This window comes from Osmerus mordax, chromosome 3 (assembly GCF_038355195.1).
Source record: "Osmerus mordax isolate fOsmMor3 chromosome 3, fOsmMor3.pri, whole genome shotgun sequence".
NCBI lineage: Eukaryota > Metazoa > Chordata > Actinopteri > Osmeriformes > Osmeridae > Osmerus > Osmerus mordax.
In genome coordinates this window covers 4007157-4029545 of record NC_090052.1, presented here as the reverse complement: position 1 = coordinate 4029545, position 22389 = coordinate 4007157, and the positions used below count along the sequence as shown (strand labels likewise).

At 40.2% G+C, this 22389-nt stretch overlaps 2 protein-coding genes across 2 annotated transcripts in view; one reads left to right on the top strand and one right to left on the bottom strand.

The window, feature by feature from the left end:
- The window catches only part of LOC136937775 (zinc finger protein 271-like), a 36627-nt gene extending 15039 nt beyond the window's left edge, over positions 1–21588 (top strand). The window contains exons 2-3 of the mRNA XM_067230897.1: positions 113–1084; positions 21453–21588. Of these exons, the coding sequence (XP_067086998.1) occupies positions 113–1084; positions 21453–21588 (1108 nt within the window). The remainder of the gene's footprint in view (positions 1–112; positions 1085–21452) is intronic.
- Positions 1–22389, bottom strand: part of LOC136938472 (zinc finger protein 208-like) — a 129760-nt gene that overhangs the window by 90652 nt on the left and 16719 nt on the right. The window lies entirely within an intron of this gene.

Below are 22389 nucleotides of genomic sequence, written 5' to 3'. Positions count from 1 at the left end.
GAAACAAGCTTCCAGAGACTAGATAGGATCCAGAGAAACCAAACAGAGAACAAAGAGAGAGCTGAGTTATGGAGACACATCACTGTGATACTTGTGGGAAGAGCCTTTCCTCATCCAGTAGCCTCAAGCAGCACATGAGGATCCACACTGGAGAGAAGCCCTACAGCTGTGACTTCTGTGATAAAACCTTTAGCCGGACTGACACTTTCAGAGATCATAGCAGGATCCACACTGGAGAGAAGCCCTACAGCTGTGACCTCTGTGTTAAAACCTTTAGCCGTGCTAGCAGTTATGCAGTTCACCGCAGGATCCACACTGGAGAGAAGCCCTACAGCTGTGACTTCTGTGATAAAACCTTTAGCCGGACTGACACTTTCAGAGATCATAGCAGGATCCACACTGGAGAGAAGCCCTACAGCTGTGACCTCTGTGTTAAAACCTTTAGCCGTGCTAGCAGTTATGCAGTTCACCGCAGGATCCACACTGGAGAGAAGCCCTACAGCTGTGACTTCTGTGGTAAAACCTTTTTACAGGCTGGGGATTTAACATCTCACCGCAGAACCCACACTGGAGAGAAGCCATACAGCTGTGACCTCTGTGGTAAAACCTTTAGCCGGGCTCACCATTTCAGAGTTCATAGCAGGATCCACACAGGAGAGAAGCCCTACAGCTGTGACTTCTGTGGTAAAACCTTTAGTCAGACTGGGGATTTAACAGTTCACCGCAGAATCCACACTGGAGAGAAGCCCTACAGCTGTGACCTCTGTGGTAAAACCTTTAGCCGGGCTGACCATTTCAGAGTTCATAGCAGGATCCACACAGGAGAGAAGCCCTACAGCTGTGACTTCTGTGGTAAAACCTTTATTCAGTCTGGGGATTTAACAGTTCACCGCAGAATCCACACTGGAGAGAAGCCCTACAGCTGTGACCTCTGTGGTAAAACCTTTAGCCGGGCTGGCCATTTCAGAGTTCATAGCAGGATCCACAGAGGAGAGAAGCCCTACAGCTGTGACTTCTGTGATAAAACTTTTAGACAGGCTGGCCATTTCAGAGCTCACTGCAGGAACCACACAGAAGAGAATATGTAACCAGCACACACATTTTTTATTTTTGTTTACTTTATTATAGTTTCATGATCATGTTTTTTTGATTATCTAAATAAAGTCTTATTTAGAGTCATTTTGACACCATACTTTCAGAGTCAAGTCCCTCTATAGATACAATGTTGTACAATGTAATATCATTTTTTGTTAAGTTTGGCAACTGAAGTGTTGAGATACACAACTCATTAATGATTTTCTCTTTTAGAGAGAACCATTGAGTGTCCCAGCTGTGAATGATTTTATGAGGCAAGACTTGCCTCCAACAAACCTACCCATGAAGTTCGTTCAGTGACAATGCACCCCTTCAGCCCTATATCGAATGATGGAGAATAAAACATTATGGTCTTTGGTCAAATTGAAAATTAAGTAAAATCATCTGTGGCAGTTGTTTGTCGTTTGAATTCTGTCTTTTTTGCCCTTGCCTGAGACTGCAAACAATACAGGTGTTGTAACGAAATCGGTGACCTATCGAAAACAGATTAGGAAAACTGGCAAGCAACAACAAAGAATTACAATTGGTTTAGCACATTTGTTAGTACTCAAATCACAAAACTCTTAGCACACACTTAACACAAGTCTGTGAATTAAACTGGATACTTTTTTGATTGCTTTCACACAGAATGCCTTGAATGACTGCAATATTTTTGTTAAAATCATTATAGTTACATTTCGTGAGACAGCGTAGTCCTGCCAGGAAAATTAGCTATTGATGAGCCATATTGTTGTTGACCCTTTACCTCAAAAGTCAGATTTACATAACGGTCTGGTGGCTGGCGCACACCTGCGAGGATCACAATGTAGACTTACAATGTAAATTGGTGTGTGAGTGTTGCCTATGAATATAATTCACAGCACAGAATAGATTCTCAATGAGTTGTCAGTGAGTAGGCCTACATGGGCATCTGGTGCATAATCACACATTAAGTCGCGGACCCATCACGATAGGACTGATGAGTGGAGCATCAGGGAGTCAGGTGGCTGAGCGGTTAGAGAATTGGGCTAGTAATCAGAAGGTCGCTGGTTCGATTCCAGGCCGTGTCAAATGATGTTGTGTCCTTGGGCAAGGCACTTCACCCTACTTGCCTCGGGGGGTATGTCCCTGTACTTACTGTAAGTCGCTCTGGATAAGAGCGTCTGATAAATGACTAAATGTAAATGTATAACACCAAAAACAAAATAGCCTGTGGCTGTCTTGATTTACTACCGAGTGGTGCAGCACAGGCTACTGCTGTCATCTAGTGGTAGACTGTGGTAATGCACCCAACCACACTACTCCCATATAACCAGTGGAATAAATCGTTTTCACAAAGTGCAGTGATACACGTCCCGTCACAGCAATTTAAAATGTTATAGAAGAGGGGTTTTGTGTTGGCCTCAGAGGCATGTATACCAGAACATGACCGCGAGACATGTTATCATTCTTCATGTTGACTTTACACTCACACAGAGAAGCCTGACTCACCTTCTGAAAGCTATGACTTTACCTTCGTTCATCCAGCTTCATAGAGAGAACCCAGTGACATGGTTTTTTTTATTTTTATTGAGTACAAATCTGAGGATGGGCAGTATTTTTGTGAGTCGATGTTTGTAATAGTTGGTAAATGGAAAAAGAGCCCAGCCTGTGTGTGTTGGGCGTCTGGTTTTGGAGAGAGGCCCTCTCTTACTGGAGGATAAATGTAAGAGTAGGGAGAGGTTGAGAAAGGTGGGCCATTTGGCTGGTCCTTCTCCCTCCCCCGGGGAGAGGAGACGCCAGGTCTGGTATCAGCCCTTTGAGGCTTATCCAGAAAGATAGTGGAGTTGTAAGAGGCATCATATAATGCAATCAGAGGTTCTTGATCAGAAACGGCCGTGTTGAAGGTTTGACTCTATGCTACAGATGAAATAGATCCCCAGTTGGGCACCAACTCCCACTGAGATGTCCTCTACCTTTGCAATGTCCTTTCCATCCATATGTAGTCAAATTTCACATTCAGCACAGAAGGGGTTCCCACTCACGCATGGGCGTTGGTTTAGGGGGGGACGCTCGGTAGTACCCACCAATATTTTAAGGTGACAAAATTGTCCCCACCAATATTTTAGCGAACTCCTTTGCGATTCCGACAGCCAGGACAAGAAACGCTGTCATTTCATTGGCTGAAAACCCGAAGCGGGGAGGGTTATCTGACACGCTACACGCACGGGAGAGTGTTAAAGCAAGCACAGGCTTCTTTGCTTGCTTGCACTGGCAGACAAGTGAGCAGGTGTGTCGAATACAACGGTAACTTACCAGGGCTGTCTGCCAATACATAGCCTACCCCATAACAGGCCAAAGTAAAACCTTTAAATATTCCCTTTGCCCTTCAGCATGTACATGTTTGCCCCTTTTTGTGCTTTGTAGCTATGCCACCCAAGTAGAAGAAAGGGGACTTTTCCATAAAGCAGAGTGTAAGTCAGGCAAAAGTAACAAACTAGCAGTGGATCAGGCTTCCAAATGCAGATTCTACTGTGGAAAATAGTATTAACTAGGGGTGGAACGGTACACTGTATTCGTACCGTACGGTACGGGCGTCACGGTTCGGTGCATGAAATTACACGGAGAATACACGGTATAAAAATAAATAAAACTTGCGTGCAAATTAATTAATATAATGCGGAACTACTGTTAGATACTTGTGTTCTTTCGGGACATCTAATCTGTAGCTCTGAAGCTCTGATTGGCGCCGCCAATGAGTCAGAGATAGGCTAGCTAGCAGCACTAAGGATGAGTATGGCGAATGGTGGCGACCCACGAGAGATAGAGGACCCGCCGGCCGTTTTAAGATTGCAAGTTTGGGAAAACTTTGGTTTCCCATTCAGTTACAGTAGTAGAGGCGAGAGAGTGGTGGATAAGACGAGCACTGTGTGTCTGCGTGGTTCAGCAGTTGTTGGCAATGACGTGTAGTCTGGGTAGGCAAGGTAGGTACTGCCTACCCTGCCAAAATTCAAACGTAAACATTTTTATTAAATCATTTTATTTAATAAACTTGTATTTTTACTGTTTATTCTTGTGATTTATATATACAATATGTGTGTTATTGCAGTTGTTTAGACGTTACGATGGTGAATGTAGCAGTTACGCATAATCAAATACAATTTTTTTTTATAAGCAGTGCTTTTACTGTCCGTTCACTGCGGACGACAAGCGAAAAACTCACTTGCGCACTTTGATCCTGTATTCTTCAACATGTAGCCTACAGTAGGCTACTGGTCAAAAGTTTGGACACATTTTCCCATTTAAGTGCCTAGCCTCTTACTCATCACGCATGTCACTGGTTGTGGGGTATGTGACTGGAAATACATCTAACATGCTAACGCATATAACGCATCTGGCGTGTGCTAAATGACTAAAAATATCCAACGCCATCACCCAGGTGTGCCAATCACTGGAACGAGACAAAACATTTTCCACTCCCTACAGTGCTTAACCAGCCATTAGATACACATACAAATAGGGCCAAATAAATTACTGACGCAATCGGAATTTACATGTCATCTTCAATGCGCCGTATTCACTCGTAGAGGAACCTGGTTTGTTTTGCTTTTCCCTCCGTTGTACCAAACTCGTACCGAACCGTGATGTCTGAACCGCGGTATGAACCGAACCGTGACTTCAGTGTACCGTTCCACCCCTAGTATTAACTGGTGATAGTATATGTTACCAGGGGTGTTGTTAGACATAAAGCCCTACTGGGGCACAGGCCCTAATTCATATCCCTTTTTTTTCTTCCAAGCTTGCTGAGCACAATGCACTACTTGGCTATATAAACTCGCCTTGCTTAACCCATACAACAGTTCAATAACGCAATTTTGATAACAGCTTTGGCAGGGACATCAATAGTTAATGCGAGTGTGCACATTTTCTTCACATTCATTTGAGCGCAAATACTGTTTTTTGAGCTTCATGTTATATTGTTTTTATGTTTTAGTCAAAATAAGATGATCGGTAGGACTATCATTTAGAAACTTTCTTTAGTTTTGTAATGTTTTCTTAGCTTACCTCAATTCTGACTTGTTCGACACCTGGACTTCTGTGTGCTTGCTGCAGTGGCTATTTGGCAAGCTCAGAAGAGCGCACTGACATGGAATTCTGTGGGCATCGGTTTGTGTTTTCGGTTAAACTTTGACTGATTCAGCTTGGATTTTACAAGCGTCGATTGGGATACTGTAGTAGTAGTAGTGTTAGTAGTGTAGTAGTGTTTCTTATCAGTCAAGTATGAATGCAGGTGTGCAGTATTTACAACCAGCAATACCAAGAAAGGCCAGTATGTACTGTACACTGTATGGGTGCAGTTTATGTAATTACAATGGGCATGGTGCAGTCTCATCTAAAATAATCTCAATTGAACCATCATAAAGTCGGGGGAAATCGCAAAACCATTTCTCTTGAAATGTCAACACTTTGTTGGCAAGAGTCTGCGGTTCTATAAATTGTGGGTGTGGCTGATATGGTTCTGTGCCACCACTGAGGTGACTAGACAGTGCTGTGCCACTGTCTCCTATACTGGTGCTGCTGGCAAAAAGGTTGACCCCCGGTCCTGCCATGGCTATGACACTATCATCTGAAGTCTCTCCCTGGCTCTTTCCCTTTCACCACCCTCACTGACTCACAGTCTGTCTCCTAGAAAAGAAATAAGATGTTTGCCATCCTCCTAACTACCAGTACCCAATACTACACAATTAATCACAACAACAATACCATTGCCTTGGTTCAGTTACCAGTTTAAGTAGAGAGTGGGGGTATCCATGGCATTGTCCAATTATGTCCCTATTTTACAAGTCTAAAGAAGAGAACCCGTCATGATGCCAAACAAGAGACTCAACAAACTTATTTTAGCATTTTATCAACTAGTCTTTGAAATTAGGCCACTAGGGTTCTTTCTTTGAGTTTTGGTGTCCTGAAATGCTCTGATGTCCGTCTTTCTTTTTTCTGCAATTTTTCTACCATGCTGGCCGCACACACAATGTACAGGTTATTTACAGTAGGAGATGGGCTTTTATCATTTATTACCATTCTTCTAGAATAGGCTTCGATCTACCAGGTAGCTAGACAGTCAGTTAGGAAAGGTGAAACGGATTGCATTGACAGCTGGATTGACAGCTGTATGAGTTCACCCTTTACACAACGCAAACTGCAACCTTTTGTCATTTTAATATAATTCATGTTTTGGTTTTATATTTGGCTGGCTTCCCAGAATAGCTGAATATGCAGCTAGCGAGCCCCAATTCCGTTTGTGTGGTATTTTCCATCATCTTTGTTATAGCCAGTTTACTCCAGATTGGCACACAGATGCTTCAAAGTCCCTAGAGACGATTTAGCTTTTGCAACAAGACCATTTAAGATAATTATGACAATGGTAGAATATAGTATAGTTCTGTTCAGTATCGCTAAGCATGGCAAATGGATTTAGAAGAACTACAATATCCGTGTTGATCTTGGATTAAATTGACGATAGCAAAGTTTCCATCTTTTGACGACGCCAAATGGAATAGTGCTAGCTAATGTTTTCTCTATCGGTTTGTTTGCTAGCTGAGGCACAGCAGATTCAGTAAAAAAGGGTCTAACGACGCCCCTGTATGTTACCCAGGATATTGTTACAGCTAAACTTAGCTTCTGTAATCTTTTAACCAAGGTTAGGACAGGAGTGATTAGGGGTGTGCAGCACGGATAGTCGCATAGAATTTGCGCTATCATGATAGAATGCTACGTTACAAAGTCAGTGAATGTTAATCAGTCTACCTTAAGTTAGAATCTTGCAGCCTCAATAAACAGTGGATCAGAGACATTTTTCGTTTCTATATTCTGTTTATGTCATGTATTTGTGAGTGTAGCCTACACAATTTAAATAAATAAAAGGGAGACCCCTGGATTCACAGTTTAATGAAGGACCTTTCCTCATCCAGTAGCCTCAAGAAGCACATGAGGATCCACACTAGAGAGAAGCCCTACAGCTGTGACCTCTGTGGTAAAACCTTTTTTAACAGTTTAACTGGGGAGTTGACAGTTCACCAAAGAATCCACACTGGAGAGAAGCCTTACAGCTGTGACCTCTGTGATAAAACCTTTAGGCAGGCTAGTGGTTTGACATCTCACTGCAGGATCCACACTGGAGAGAAGCCCTACAGCTGTGACCTCTGTGGTAAAACCTTTAGGCAGGCTAGTGGTTTGACATCTCACTGCAGGATCCACACTGGAGAGAAGCCCTACAGCTGTGACCTCTGTGGTAAAACCTTTAGCCAGGTTTGCAATTTCAGAACTCATAGCAGGATCCACACTGGAGAGAAGCCCTACAGCTGTGACCTCTGTGGTAAAACCTTTAGCCAGACGGGGGAATTAACAGTTCACCGCAGATTCCAAAAAGGAGAGAAGCCCTACAGCTGTGACCTCTGTGGTAAAACATTTAGACAGACGGGGGAATTAACAGTTCACCGCAGGACCCACACTGGAGAGAAGCCCTACAGCTGTGACCTCTGTGGTAAAACCTTTCGACGGGCTGACCATTTCAGAGTTCATAGCAGGATCCACACTGGAGGGAAGCCCTACAGCTGTGACCTCTGTGATAAAACCTTTAGACAGACTCGAGAATTAACATCTCACCGCATAATCCACACTGGAGAGAAGCCCTACAGCTGTGACCTCTGTGGTAAAACCTTTAGACGGACTTGTAACTTAAGAGTTCACCGCAGGACCCACATAGGAGAGAAGATTTAAGCAGCCCACACTGACTATTTATGTCAAACAAATGACCTATTGAAGAGTTTCTAGCACATCTATGATTTAAAAAAAACAAGGGGATGAAGTTGTCCCAGCAGTCACCACCTGAGGGAATGACCCACAGCTGGAAGAACTACTGGTCTGCACCTACTGGGACAGCACATGCAGCAACACCAGATCTACAGTCCAACATGACAGGACACAGGGAAGATACTCTACCCCTGTAACAATGGAGGGGAAGCTGTGTCAGACTGGGTAGAATCTTGGTAAACACTGGCTGAGACCTTTTTGAAGCACATATTTGTAATTTCTTAAGAAACCCATCAAGGTGCTCAATATTAATTTCTGGTTGACCTCTGTTTATCTCTGCAGCCCTTTAGAGTGTCTGTGTGTTTCACCCATTTGTTGAGTAAGATTGGTTGGTTTGTTATTGTTTTATTTACAAGACCTGTTGAGGGTCATGCAGGTTGTTTTTAAAACTGTCTCTGTACTTTAAGGAAAACAATACTTTGTAGTTCTGATGAACACCAATAATTGTGTCAATACTGAAGGATTGTTAAGGATTTTAGCATTAGCACCCCTATGCTTCGGAAAGACCTGTCTGAGGACATTACAACATATTTCATTCACTGTACGTCATGCTAAATACACCATATTGTGCGCATAGAAAGTACAGCAGAAGATCAAGAACTAGAACAAGCAAGACAGACAAGAATTACACTTTTTTTTTTACTTTATTAGTGTTCATAGTTTCATGATCATGTTTTTTTTTGATTATCTAATTAAAGTCTTCATTTTGACACCATATTTCAGAGTCAAGTTCCTCTATGGATACATTTACATTTATGCATTTAGCAGTTACTTTGGTTGTTCACAATGTGTGCTTCATGTTTTGGCTACTCGCGATGTTTTTTGGCTATCTTGTTGTTATGATCAGTGACCTATGCACTTTGTAAAGCTCTCTCTTGGAAGTCGCTTTGGATAAAAGCGTCTGCTAAATGAATAAATGTAAATGTAAATGTAAATGTAGCAGACACTTTTGTCCAAAGCGACTTCCAAGAGAGAGCTTTACAAAAGACAAACAAGTTACAATTGAACAACATGAAACTCCCCACAAGAGTGCAAGAGTGTACCTGTAGAAAAACAAAAACAAAACAATCAACAGTAAAATATTTCACAGCGAGTACAATAATGTGAAACCGTAACAACTAACCAACAAAAGAGAAACTAACATCAGGTCCAGCCAAGCATTCCTAAGTGTCGTTGTACTCCCGGAACAAGTGCGTCTTGAGCCTTTTCTTGAAGGATACAATGTTTTAATATCATTTAATATAAAGTTTAACTTTTTTATTTACATATCAGACTTTTGAAAAGTACACAACAATAATGATTCCGGGTTGATCATTTCTAATTAGCAAAAATAAATAAATAGAAATCTAAATGAATACAGAATATTACATTATACATTTAGAGCCAGACATTTGCCATTTTAATTACCCCTATTGGTACTTTATCATTTCACTTGATACCAACCATGCACTACATACAAATTAGAGTGTTCTTTACATTCTCTGCGTATTTAACTCCAAAGATGAAAAAGATCCCCAGTAGGGCACCAACTCCCATTGAGATGTCCTCTACCTTTGCAATGTCCTTTCCACCCCTGTGTAGACAAATTTCACTTTCAGCACTTAAGGGGTTCCCACTCACGAGCAGCACAGGGGTTGGAGACTTTGCCATCTATGAAAAGCCCACAACAAAATACAGTATCTTACATGAATACATGACATTTACACTGTGGTTTTCAAGCACTCTCCGTTTTATTGAACTGAATTAAAGAATTAGTCAGTGCATCTGATTGGAAAGTTATCTGAACAACATATTACATTATAGTACGTATTGTGTAGGCTAATCATATAGCCTATAATTTTGAAGAAAACCAAATTACTATAAAGAAGAGTTGTTTGCCAAAGAAGTTTTGTCACAGTGTTTTGTGTTTCTCCAGTAAAAATAAACCTGAGAAACATACACCTCTCACCAAAAGATCAACATTACGTATGCAAAGGCCCCATTATGACAGACAAAAGATGTAATTCATATGTGAAAGCTGCAGATCTCCTACTGGCCAATCACACTTGAATATGGGCGGAGTCTAGACAGAGGAAACAACTTAAGGCTCCAGAGAGACTACAGAGACTCAACCAGAGAGACTACAGAGAGAGACTCAACCAGAGAGACTACAGAGAGAGACTCAACCATAGAGAGACTCAACCAGAAACAGCAGTAACGAGCGAGAAACAAGCTTCCAGAGACCAGGTACAGGATCCAGAAAGACCAGACAGAGAAACAAGAGAGAGCCGAGTTATGGACACACATCACTGTGACACATGTGGGAAGAGCCTTTCCTTATCCAGTAACCTCAAGAAGCACATGAGGATCCACGCTGGAGAGAAGCTGCTGTGGAAAAATTCTAGTGGCACTGTGTAGATTTGAATAGCCAAGAGATGGCGGTTTCAATAAATAAATAAAGGTTAGGAAGTATAGGCCTGTGAAATTTCAAAGTAGAGGTTTTAAGTTTGCAACGCGCATGTTCATTTTTTGTTTTAATTGCAAGTTATGGAGTCAGATGGCTGAGCGGTGAGGGAGTCGGGCTAGTATTCCGAAGGTTGCCAGTTCGATTCCTGGTCATGCCAACTGACGTTGTGTCCTTGGGCAAGGCACTTCACCCTACTTGCCTCGGGGGGGAATGTCCCTGTACTTACTGTAAGTCGCTCTGGATAAGAGTGTCTGCTAAATGTAAATGTCTACTATTCAAGCTATATACAAATTACAGAAATCAAAATTTTAATTATTTTTCGGTTTGAATATTTGTAATTTGTGTGCAGTTGGGGTATATTTTCATTGAAAGTTGTGAAGTCGGAATTTAATTGTTTTTAGAAAAGAAAAGGGGTAGTAATTGTGTCTTTATTTTCCGTAGTTGGTTATTGTTGGTTGGATTGTAATTCTAAAAATGAATGGTCTGGAGGCAGAATTGACCTGTCCAAACATCGATTACATGAAACAAAAGTATGGTAACAATAGTTTTTTGCAAATGCAAATATGGATTGATAAATGTGGATTTTCGAGTGTGGGGTCGTTTTGTTTTAAGGACCTTATTGAATTGCGAAATAGGTTTGTGGAGAGAAATAGATACACAATTTTTTTAAGTGGAGAAAAGAATAGATTTTAGCCTGATTGGAGAGCTTTTTCTGATTGGACGGAGATAGGTCAGATGTCTTCTGACATCTGCCATCTTTCCTATATCTAGGAAAAGTCAAGAAAGTAGGATCCTGGAATCTGTTTATAGATTTGCTTTGGATTCCCGCAAAGATTGCGGCTTGTGCTTTGACTTGCAATTGCCTATATGTTTACATTTACATTTACATTTATTCATTTAGCAGACGCTTTTATCCAAAGCGACTTCCAAGAGAGAGCTTTACAAAGTGCATAGGTCACTGATCATAACAACAAGATAGCCAAAAAACATCGCGAGTAGCCAAAACATGAAGCACACATTGTGAACAACCAAAGTAAGTGCCAAAGGGAAGAACCATAAGAGCATGTAGTTAAACAAGTCACAACCAAACAACATGAACAGCTATAAGTGCAAGTGTACCTGTGGGAAAAAGCAAGCAACAGTAATAAAACAATATATCACAGCGAGAACCAAAAATTTAAATCAGTTACCACTAACCACAAGAGCAACAAGTCTCTAAGCAAGAGTCATTGTGATCCTTGAGGAAACTAACATCGGGTCAAGCGAACCGTTCCTAAGTACCGTTGTACTCCCGGAACAAGTGCGTCTTGAGCCTTTTCTTGAAGGTGGAGAGACAGTCAGTGTCTCTGATGGAGGTGGGGAGTTGATTCCACCACTGGGGGGCCAGACAGGAGAAGAGCTTGTGTTGGGACCGGGCGGTCTTGAGCGGTGGGACCACCAGGCGGTTGTCTGAAGAAGACCGTAGGTGGCGGGTGGGGGTGTAAGGCTGCAGGAGAGACTTGATGTAGACGGGTGCAGTCCCGTTCACTGCTCGGAAGGTCAATACCAGGGTCTTGAATCTGATACGGGCCATGATAGGTAGCCAGTGGAGAGAGATGAGGAGCGGGGTAACATGGGAGCGTCTGGGTAGATTGTAGACCAGGCGGGCCGCCGCGTTCTGAATCCTCTGAAGAGGGCGGGTTGCACATGCTGGGAGACCAGCGAGCAGAGAGTTGCAATAGTCCAACTTGGAGAGGACGAGTGCTTGGACTAGCAGCTGGGTGGAGTGCTCAGACAGGTATCTCCTGATCTTCCGGATGTTGTAGAGGGTGAATCTACACGACCGGGAGACCGCAGCAATGTGGGCCGTGAGGGAGAGCTCGTCGTCCATGGTAACCCCAAGGTTCCTGGCAGAGGATGAAGGGGTCACCGTCGCAGATCCCAGGGTGATTGAGAGATCGTGGGAGATGGAGGGTTTAGCCGGGATGATGAGAAGTTCTGTTTTGGCGAGGTTCAGCTGGAGGTGGCCCATATGTTGTGGGCTATGTTGGTCAAAGCTAATGCAGAGCGTGTTGACATGCTGTTGAAAAACATGTAGGCCAACGCGAATTGCTAGGTATGGTCAATCCAAAATGCGTGCTTTAATTGTGGGAATTTGAGCAAAATGTACGTGAATGTCCGGAGATGTGATATCACTGTTGAAAGTTTTCTGGAAATGGGGGACGAACTCTCGCAAATCAGAGGGGTTCGTGACCGGAAGCTGAGTTCCGAACTGGTGACGTACAATGTTTATCGGTTATGACACTGTTGGTAGAGGAGAGACGATTGACTTGTTATATTGTTTTACAACTTTGTATTAACCGTTATATATTTGATGTTAGACTTTACATCGGTCTGATTACCGCCAGAAGGCATTTGTTTTTGAAGACGGAGACATTCTGTTTTGAAAATGCTAATGTTAATTCTTTGACTGAATTCTCCACTTGAAAAGAGGCGCATGCGCTTGAGCCTAGCGGAAGTTGATTCTTTCAGTGAAGCTCATTCTGCGTGCAGTGGCCCACACCCGTCATGAGTGCGAAACAAAAAAAAAACACTAATTTTAGAGAGAATTTGACGTTGAATTGAGAAATATATTGGTTGGAAAAAAGATGTGTGTTTCTGTTTCTTTGTCAAACTAATAGTAAGAAAATATTGTGAGTTGCCATACTCTTGATTTGGAAATTATGTACAGACTGATTTTCTATATTATGAGCTTGATTCGATAGTGAATAATGTGCCGGAAATTTAGTTTTTTGGGTAGGATAATTGGTAGAAGGCCAGTTTTGGTAACAAAAGCGGTATTCATTTTAAGAATTACAATCCCGGGGTTATTGAAACTTTTATAGAAAGTTATGTGTTCAAACGGAAATGTTATGTTGTTTAAGGAATATTTTTGTTTATGTATTGAATTTATCTGGAAATGTTCTATGGTTTTTATTTTGTATTTTGTGGGAGTTCACAGATGTTACTGTTGTTTAAAGAAATATGTAAAGGGTTATGAAGAAGTGATTAGAAAGATTGAGCCAGTCCGAGGGATTGAAGTGTATACAAGGGGAACTAGTTCGAGAGACTCAATTGCGATTGTTGTTATGGGCAAAGGTGCTACATATGTGTGTTTATTGCTGCTGAGATGATTTGTTGAAATGTGTTGGGTTTGGTGGTATTCATATTTACCTATTTAAATGGACTTGAAGTTGAAGCTTTGTCCAACCAGAATGCTAATACATGGGTAAACTGTCATTCTCTGGCGAGTGATATTAGGTAAATATGTAGATTTCGGAGCCTAATTTTTATGTTGAAATTAAAATAGTACTAATGGTTGATAGAATTGTAAAGGTTGTAATTGTAAAGAAAATCCAGGCTGTGACTTTGTTGGCTAATGGCTAATGGTGAAAACGTGGAGGAAGTGCATTTTGCTCTGTCCTGAGACAAAGGAGAGTCCAGGAAGTTGAATTTGCAACTATGGCAACGACATTAGCTAACAAACTAACAGACCGACAGGCGGGTAACAGGCTAGTAAAGGAATTGCAGCTTGATATTTGAGATCCAGGATGAGTAACCGCATGACGCATGCGCAGATGGAAATTGAGAAATTGACTAAGACGCAAATTTAGAGAAATAGATAAATTTGGAGCTAATTTTACATATTAATTTGGTTATTTTTGAAATATGTTGGGTGATGGGTATTTTGAGACATTTGCTAACAAGGTTTTTGTTTGTTTGAGGACATTTTAAATGAGTTTCAGAAATTCCGAGGAAAGGTGGGGGCTAAAAAAAAGAGTCCCGTTACGTTGAGTTTTACAAAGCTGATCCCAGAGGGTGTAATTCTGCATAATTATGTGAGTATTAATGGTGAAAGATGTGTCCGTTTAGATGAATTCGAAGTTTGGTGGTTTACGAATGTATGATTAACATTTGTTCTAATTCCTAGCCAAACAGGGAGGTAGAAGCCTTTCAGACCAGAACTTGTATTTACGAGTGGAAAATCTGTGGTGTGTGATGGTATCCATAAAAATGCACAAATTAGACCCCTGGTTCCTAAATTAGTTCTAATTGGATTGGAAAAGTTATATTTTAGCAAAATTAAGTGAATAGACGGTAAACGCCAACCATCTGTGTTGTTTAAAAGAGAGAGAGAAAAAAAAAAGTTGAGAGTTTTCGCTTTGTTCCAGAGCGCGCTGATAGACATGGTTTATTTGAGTTGATTCATTGAGTACTAACAAAGAGTAATTGAGATGGCTGGTAAATATAGTTATATTCAAAGGTGTATACATGACATGCTTTGATAAAACTTTTGAGAAGTTAAAGAATAAGGTTTTGTTTTACGGGTTTATGTTAAATTGTGAATTTAAAGGTTTAAAAAGAAAAAGGGAGAGTTTATATTTTCTTTTGTCTTAAGGGCATTGTTTGATTGATGTGATTGCGAGTCGTAGCGTAATTCTAGCATGAATTACTTAAGAGCAGTTTTAAGTGTGCGAACATGGATTTAATGAAACAAGAGAACGTTTTGTGGATGTGAAGAGATGATTGGTTTAAACACTTTGATTTTCTGAAAAGGGAACTATGCATATGCTTTGAAGAGGTATATGGGCAAACGTTTTAAATCAAAATAGTAAAATCTAGAGGTTTTTAAGAGTTTTGATAAAGGTATTAGATGCAATGTGGTTATGAAATGAGAAGGAGAAAATAATTGCAATATACTTTTGTTTGGAGTTTGACTGTAATTTGATTTTAAGTTTTCTTTGAGAGTTTTATCAGGGCATGGTACAATGTTTTGGGATAAACGGTTAGGCTGTGATGAGGTTGTTTTATTTGCTCTTGGTTCATAAAGAGGGTTATTATAACTTGGTTTTGAAATAATTTGGGAAGACTCATTAAGTCTGATAAATTGTGGTTATGATGGTTTGTGCTAAGTAGCTTGTTCTGGACTGCAGCCAAAGCAAGTTATGAAGTTCTACCTATCTAACCTATATAGAAATATAGATGGGGTATAAGTTTGGCTAATGGTTACATTAAGAACATTTTATGGTCTATGTTTCATTTTGGAATCATACAGACTAAATTCTGGTTTAGGGTAGTGATGCTAGTTTTCTACATGTCTTGGAAAAAGAGAGATTTGATTTGGTGAATTTAAATACAGAATAAAAAATTAAAAGGGAATCTGAAATATAAAGGTATTCATTTGAACTGTTCCTAAAGGTTTTTTTGAAGAAAAGATAATAAGAGACTAAAAGTTGAGGTTATTCGTAATTTGGTTGTTTTCTAAAATAGTTTTTTTTATACAAATTGGTTCAAAAGTTGGTTGCTTCAGTGTAAGCTTGTTAATTCATAAAAGGGAAAAGAGTTAAAATATTTACTGATAGTAAAATACATCATTGGTGTTACATATGATTTTGGGAAAGGTATGGAAACAGGAAGTTTCTTATTTTCACTTATAGAACAACTTGCTGTGTGCAAATGTGGAATTCACTCTAACAATTATTCCACAGGGAAAATGCTAGTGCTGATACTAGCTGGAGCAGTTTCTAGATTGCCTGCATGCATTGATAAACTAACTAGAATATGTTTTTGATGTTGATATGTTTACAGGAAGTGATGAGATGATGTTGCTATGTCCGGATGAGCCTAACTTGACAAATTTGGGCTTACAGGAGTCTTTTGAGGAAAATTGTTGTGTGACCTTGATACAACATTTGTTACAGATTCTTTAAGGGAAGCGCAGACTTCTTAGAGAGGAAGAGGTGACGTTTAGGAATTTATGACTGACTGATGACTGACTGATCCAAACAGAGTGACTATGGGGGTTTTATGGTTTTATGTCTTTAGCTTCAGTAGTTTGGATTTGTGATAGGACTGTGAGGGTTTGATATGATATTGCTGAGTTGAAAGTATTGGACTGTATTTAACCCAGAGTGAGAATTTTGTTTGAGTGTATTTGATAAGAATTACAGAATACAGCGGACAGATGGAGAAAGGAATGGTGGAATGGAGATTCGAACTTGGACTAATCCACAAGAAAATGCATTTTGGAAAAAGGAAGGATATGAGAATAAAAATGGAGGTTGTATGGTCTGCATAAAACATTTATCTTGAGATTTTGCTCAGTTAACACATGGAAAGAATGCCTCTACAGTTTGTGTGATATCAAGAATTCATTATTTTAGCATACAAGAGGATTTGTAATGGATGCATAGTCATTTTGTTAGTTCTTCATATGTGGGACAAGTAATATGCGAAAAGGAGTTTAAACACGATAAGCTTCACAGTTAAGGTTAGAGAAACCATTTGAGTATTGATAGATGGATTTTGTAGAGTTCAATTTTTGGAGAAGTGATACTGTTTTAATGATTGTTGATGGTTGTTGGATGGGAAGAAGTTTTAGACTTCTCAGGGGTTCAGTGGTCAAGTTTTGTTAATTGGGTGTGCTCAAGCCTTCGGCGAGAGCACAACCTTTGTTCTCTCACATATATATTATTATTATTATTGTTTTTTTTTTTTTTTGCCCCCCTAAAACTCAGTAAATACTTGGCCTACATAGACAACGTAGGTGTCAAAAGTTTCGTCTTGGTAGCGATTGAGTTGCTTCTATTGGAATTTACGTTCCGTTGCATGGTTTAAGCTTAAATTAAGTTTTTGTGGCGAAAAGTGAAGCTAACGGTGGCTAATTTGCTAGCCACAGTCACTGACGTTACTAACGTCACTGCGTCACTAACGTCACGAAAACACGCGTGACTACCTTTGCCAGAACATTCGTTTAGCATCTGTTAACTTGGGGGATAGCTAGGCTAACTATAGCTTTACTGCAAGGCAGCTGCAGAAACGCCACAAGAAAAGAGGCCAGGGTGATAACTATTTACTCATTTTACTTTGTGATATGACACACAATTGTGATGTGTAATGTACAATATAAGCTGATATTATTAAGGAAGTACATCTACTTTCGGAAACAGTAGTCTACTATTTCACTGAAGTATTAGCATCATGACATTAGCCTGTGTTTCCCGGGCAACACATACTACAGTGGTCTATGATGTAGCGTTATCTGTTTTCAATCGTTAAAATAAACATTCCTCACATATACATTTTCGTTGTAGGATTTATTCTGACATTAGAAAACAATTTGTTGGTGAAATTACCATTACCTGTGGTTTCAAACCAGTGTAGCTCACTGCAACGCTGTAGCTTACGCGAGACACACTACAAAAACATCTAGCTACAGTACACAGCTGTTTAGGAAGTCAAACGGCGACAGAAAATGTTCGGCACTCCCCTTACTTAAATCAAAAGTCTATCTAACTACTAACCTGAACTTCATTGCCACAGCCTAAACGTTGTCAATCTGTTCATGAAAATAATTAATTTCAGCCTAAACCGTACAACGGAACGTTTAATCGAATTCAACCAATGCAATCGCTATCAAGACGAACACAGCAGTAGTCTAGTACTGTACTGTAGTAGTAGAATTTACCGGGGCAGCTTCTCCACACAGGGCTATATCGCATTTTGAGTTGTTACTGACAATGATCGCTACCAGTGAGCTTTTTATGAATGAGCTATTTTCCACTAAATAAATGTCAAGCTTATTTACGTTTTGGGGGGCATATTTTCAGTTAGCAGATGGTACCGTTTGAATTGCGATTCCATCTTCTACTGCCGGGTAACGTCGTAGAATAATCTTCAAAGGGGTTGTTTATTCATGAATGAATGCAATATGAGTAGGCTAAATGCCTGAAAATATCATGAGAAGAGAAAAACTTAAAATGACGTTTAAATCATAGAGATTAGGTCAATTTTTACACCGGTCTGCAATAATGTCACGAAAACACGCGTGACTACCTTTGGCAGAACATTCGTTTGGCATCTGTTAACTTGGGGGATAGCTAGGCTAACTATAGCTTTACTGCAAGGCAGCTGCAGAAACGCCACAAACAAAGAGGCCAGGGTGATAAATATTTACTCATTTTACTTTGTGATATGACACACAATTGTGATGTGTAATGTACAATATAAGCTGATATTATTAAGGAAGTACATCTACTTTCGGAAACAGTAGTCTACTATTTCACTGACATATTAGCATCATGACATTAGCCTGTGTTGCCCGGGCAACACATACTACAGTGGTCTATGATGTATCTGTTTTCAATCGTTAAAATAAACATTCCTCACATATACATTTTCGTTGTAGGATTTATTCTGACATTAGTAAACGATTTGTTGGTGAAATTACCATTACCTGTGGTTTCAAACCAGTGTAGCTCACTGCAACGCTGTAGCCTACTGTACCCGAGACACTAGTGTGAGTAGCTAACAACAACTCCTCAGCTGTTTAAGTCAAACGGCAACAGAACATGTTCGGCACTCCCCTTACTCAAAAGTCTTTCAGTAGGGAAACTATCTGACTACTAACCTGAACTTCATTGCCACAGCCTAAACTTTGTCAATCTGTTCATTAAAATAATTAATTTCAGCCTAAACCGTACAACGGAACGTTTAATCGAATTCAACCAACGCAATCGCTATCAAGACGAACACAGCAGTAGTCTAGTACTGTACTGTAGTAGTAGAATTTACCGGGGCAGCTTCTCCACACAGGGCTATATCGCATTTTGAGTTGTTACTGACAATGATCGCTACCAGTGAGCTTTTTATGAATGAGCTATTTTCCACTAAATAAATGTCAAGCTTATTTACGTTTTTGGGGGCATATTTTCAGTTAGCAGATGGTACTGTTTGAATCGCGATTCTATCTTCAGCCGGTAAAGTCGTAGAATAATCTTCAAAGGGGGTTCTTTATTAATGAATGAATGCAATATGAGTAGGCTAAATGCCTGAAAATATCACGAGAAGGGACAACTTAAAAGGACGTTTAAGTCATAGAGATTAGGTCCATTTGTACACCGGTCTGCCAAATGTATTCGTTTTGATTCAGCCTGTCAGCTGCCTCTTGCAGGGGAAATGAGAAGACATCATATTTCATTCTACACTTCACTCGTATTTTGAGTTGTAAATGAGCAGCAAAAAAAAGATGCTTTTAAATCTATGTAATCTTTATAAATAATAAGTAGGCCCGATGCATTTTTATATAAAATATACAGACCCCTGTGCAACCGACGCAAGCAAGCACACCCTACAATTTCCCCAGAAATTGTACCCTCTCTAGTTGGGTGTGCTTTGCCTTCGGCAAGGGCACAACCTTTGTTCTCTCACATATATATTATTATTATTATTATTCTTTTTGCCCCCCTAAAACTCAGTCAATATTTGGCCTACATAGACAAAGTAGGTGTCAAAAGTTTCGTCTTGGTAGCGATTGAGTTGCTTCTATTGGAATTTACGTTCCGTTGCATGGTTTAGGCTGAAGTTAAGTTTTTGTGGCGAAAAGTGAAGCTAACGGTGGCTAATTTGCTAGCCACAGTCACTGACGTTACTAACGTCACTACGTCACTAACGTCACGAAAACACGCGTGACTACCTTTGGCAGAACATTCGTTTCGCATCTGTTAACTTGGGGGATAGCTAGGCTAACTATAGCTTTACTGCAAGGCAGCTGCAGAAACGCCACAAGAAAAGAGGCCAGGGTGATAACTATTTACTCATTTTACTTTGTGATATGACACACAATTGTGATGTGTAATGTACAATATAAGCTGATATTATTAAGGAACTACATCTACTTTCGGAAACAGTAGTCTACTATTTCAAGTATTAGCATCATGACATTAGCCTGTGTTGCCCGGGCAACACATACTACAGTGGTCTATGATGTAGCGTTATCTGTTTTCAATCGTTAAAATAAACATTCCTCACATATACATTTTCGTTGTAGGATTTATTCTGACATTAGTAAACGATTTGTTGGTGAAATTACCATTACCTGTCGTTTCAAACCAGTGTAGCTCACTGCAACGCTGTAGCTTACGCGAGACACACTACAAAAACATCTACACTACACAGCTGTTTAGGAAGTCAAACAGCGACAGAACATGTTCGGCACTCTCCTTACTTAAATCAAAAGTCTATCTAACTACTAACCTGAACTTCATTGCCACAGCCTAAACGTTGTCAATCTGTTTATGAAAATAATTAATTTCAGCCTAAACCATACAACGGAACGTTAAATCCAATTCAACCAACGCAATCGCTACCAAGACGAACACAGCAGTAGTCTAGTACTGTACCGTAGTAGTACAATTTACCGGGGCAGCTTCTCCACACGGGGCTATATCGCATTTTGCGTTGTTACTGACAATGATCGCTACCAGTGAGCTTTTTATGAATGAGCGATTTTCCACTAAATAAATGTCAAGCTTATTTACGTTTTGGGGGGCATATTTTCAGTTAGCAGATGGTACTGTTTGAATCGCGATTCCATCTTCTACTGCCGGGTAACGTTGTAGAATAATCTTCAAAGGGGGTTCTTTATTAATGAATGAATGCAATGAGTAGGCTACGTTCCCGAAAATATTACGAGAAGGGAAAAACTTAAAAGGACGTTTAAGTCATAGAGATTAGGTCAATTTTTACACCGGTCTGCCAAATGTATTCGTTTTGATTCAACGATGAGGTTGCCTCTTGCAGGGGAAATGAGAAGACATCTATTTCATTCTACACTTCACTCGTATTTTCAGTTGTAAATGAGCAGCAAAAAAAAAATGCTTTTAAATCTATTTAATCTTTATAAATAATAAGTATGCATTTTCATATAAAATATACAGAAATCAGTTGTAAAAATGTCATTCAAAAACGGACCCCTGTGCAACCGACGCAAGCAAGCACACCCTACAATTTCCCCAGAAATTGTACCCTCTCTAGTTTAGATTATTCTTCAATGGGATTTTTCTTTGAGGATATGTAATGATAATGGGTCACACTTGTTTATGGAAGTTATTTTGGTGTTGATAGGATTCAGCATTGTGTTAATCACTTCAGTTGAATGAGAGAACAGAACTTTGAAGACTAAGTCAGACGACAAGAAGTCAGTTACCTTTAACTGACCTCTGTGAGAATGTGCTTGTTTATCACTGTGCAACCTTTTGGAGTCTACTTTGTGTGAGATTCACAGGCAGGTGAAGGAGGCTATTCCTATGACTGGACCGCTGCATGATTTGATACCAGATGACTGGATCGTGGTGAAGGACCTGAAACGCCTGGTAAAACCCAAGGTGGACGGGGCCATACCAGATTCTCCTGACGACTAATCCGGCGGTTAAGATCGGAGGGAAGAGCAACGTGGATACACGCTAACCATTGTAAGCGTGCACCTTGTCTGGAGACGGAAACAGAGGATACGCGTTCTGCGTAGTACCAAGGAAATTTCGTTGTTTGCAATCGGTTCGACTAGACTACACCGCCTGACAGAAGTTCGCCTACAGCCAACTGAAGATGGTCACTACGGATGCACGACCATGGCATCCGTTCCGACAACCTGGACTTTGTGGTGTACGGGGTACACTGGGTTTTGTCTTGGGAATGGCATTTCTTATGTTAATGTTTGAATTTTATTTTTCTTGATTAACTGTTTGGGTTTATGGTATTGTAAAAAATAAAATAAAAAAGAGTGGAATTGTGGTGGAAATTTGGAATACAGTTATAATGTGTGTGTTTTATATATGAGGAATGTGTTTTAATGGAAGTCTAAAGTTGGTTAAGAAGCTTGATACAATGAATGTTGAAACAACTCCATTTGGTAGAGATGCCATTTGCAGTTTATGACACCTGGGGAGGATGAGACAGCTGGTCTGGAGACAATGTGGATTCAATTGTATTGTTATTGTGATCTGAGGGAGCAGTTTAAGATAGATGAACTGATCAAGCTGCTCTGACCCTTCCTGTTGCATGGGTGATGTTAATTAAATACTTGTTTGAAGATGCCCACTCAAAGGACAGTTGACCATTTGACTGGTGAACTTCTGTGGCTTTAGTATCTACTGATTTGGGGAGAGATGCCACATTAAAGAACTGTGGGACACTTGGTATGGAGTCAAACTGTCACTGAGCAG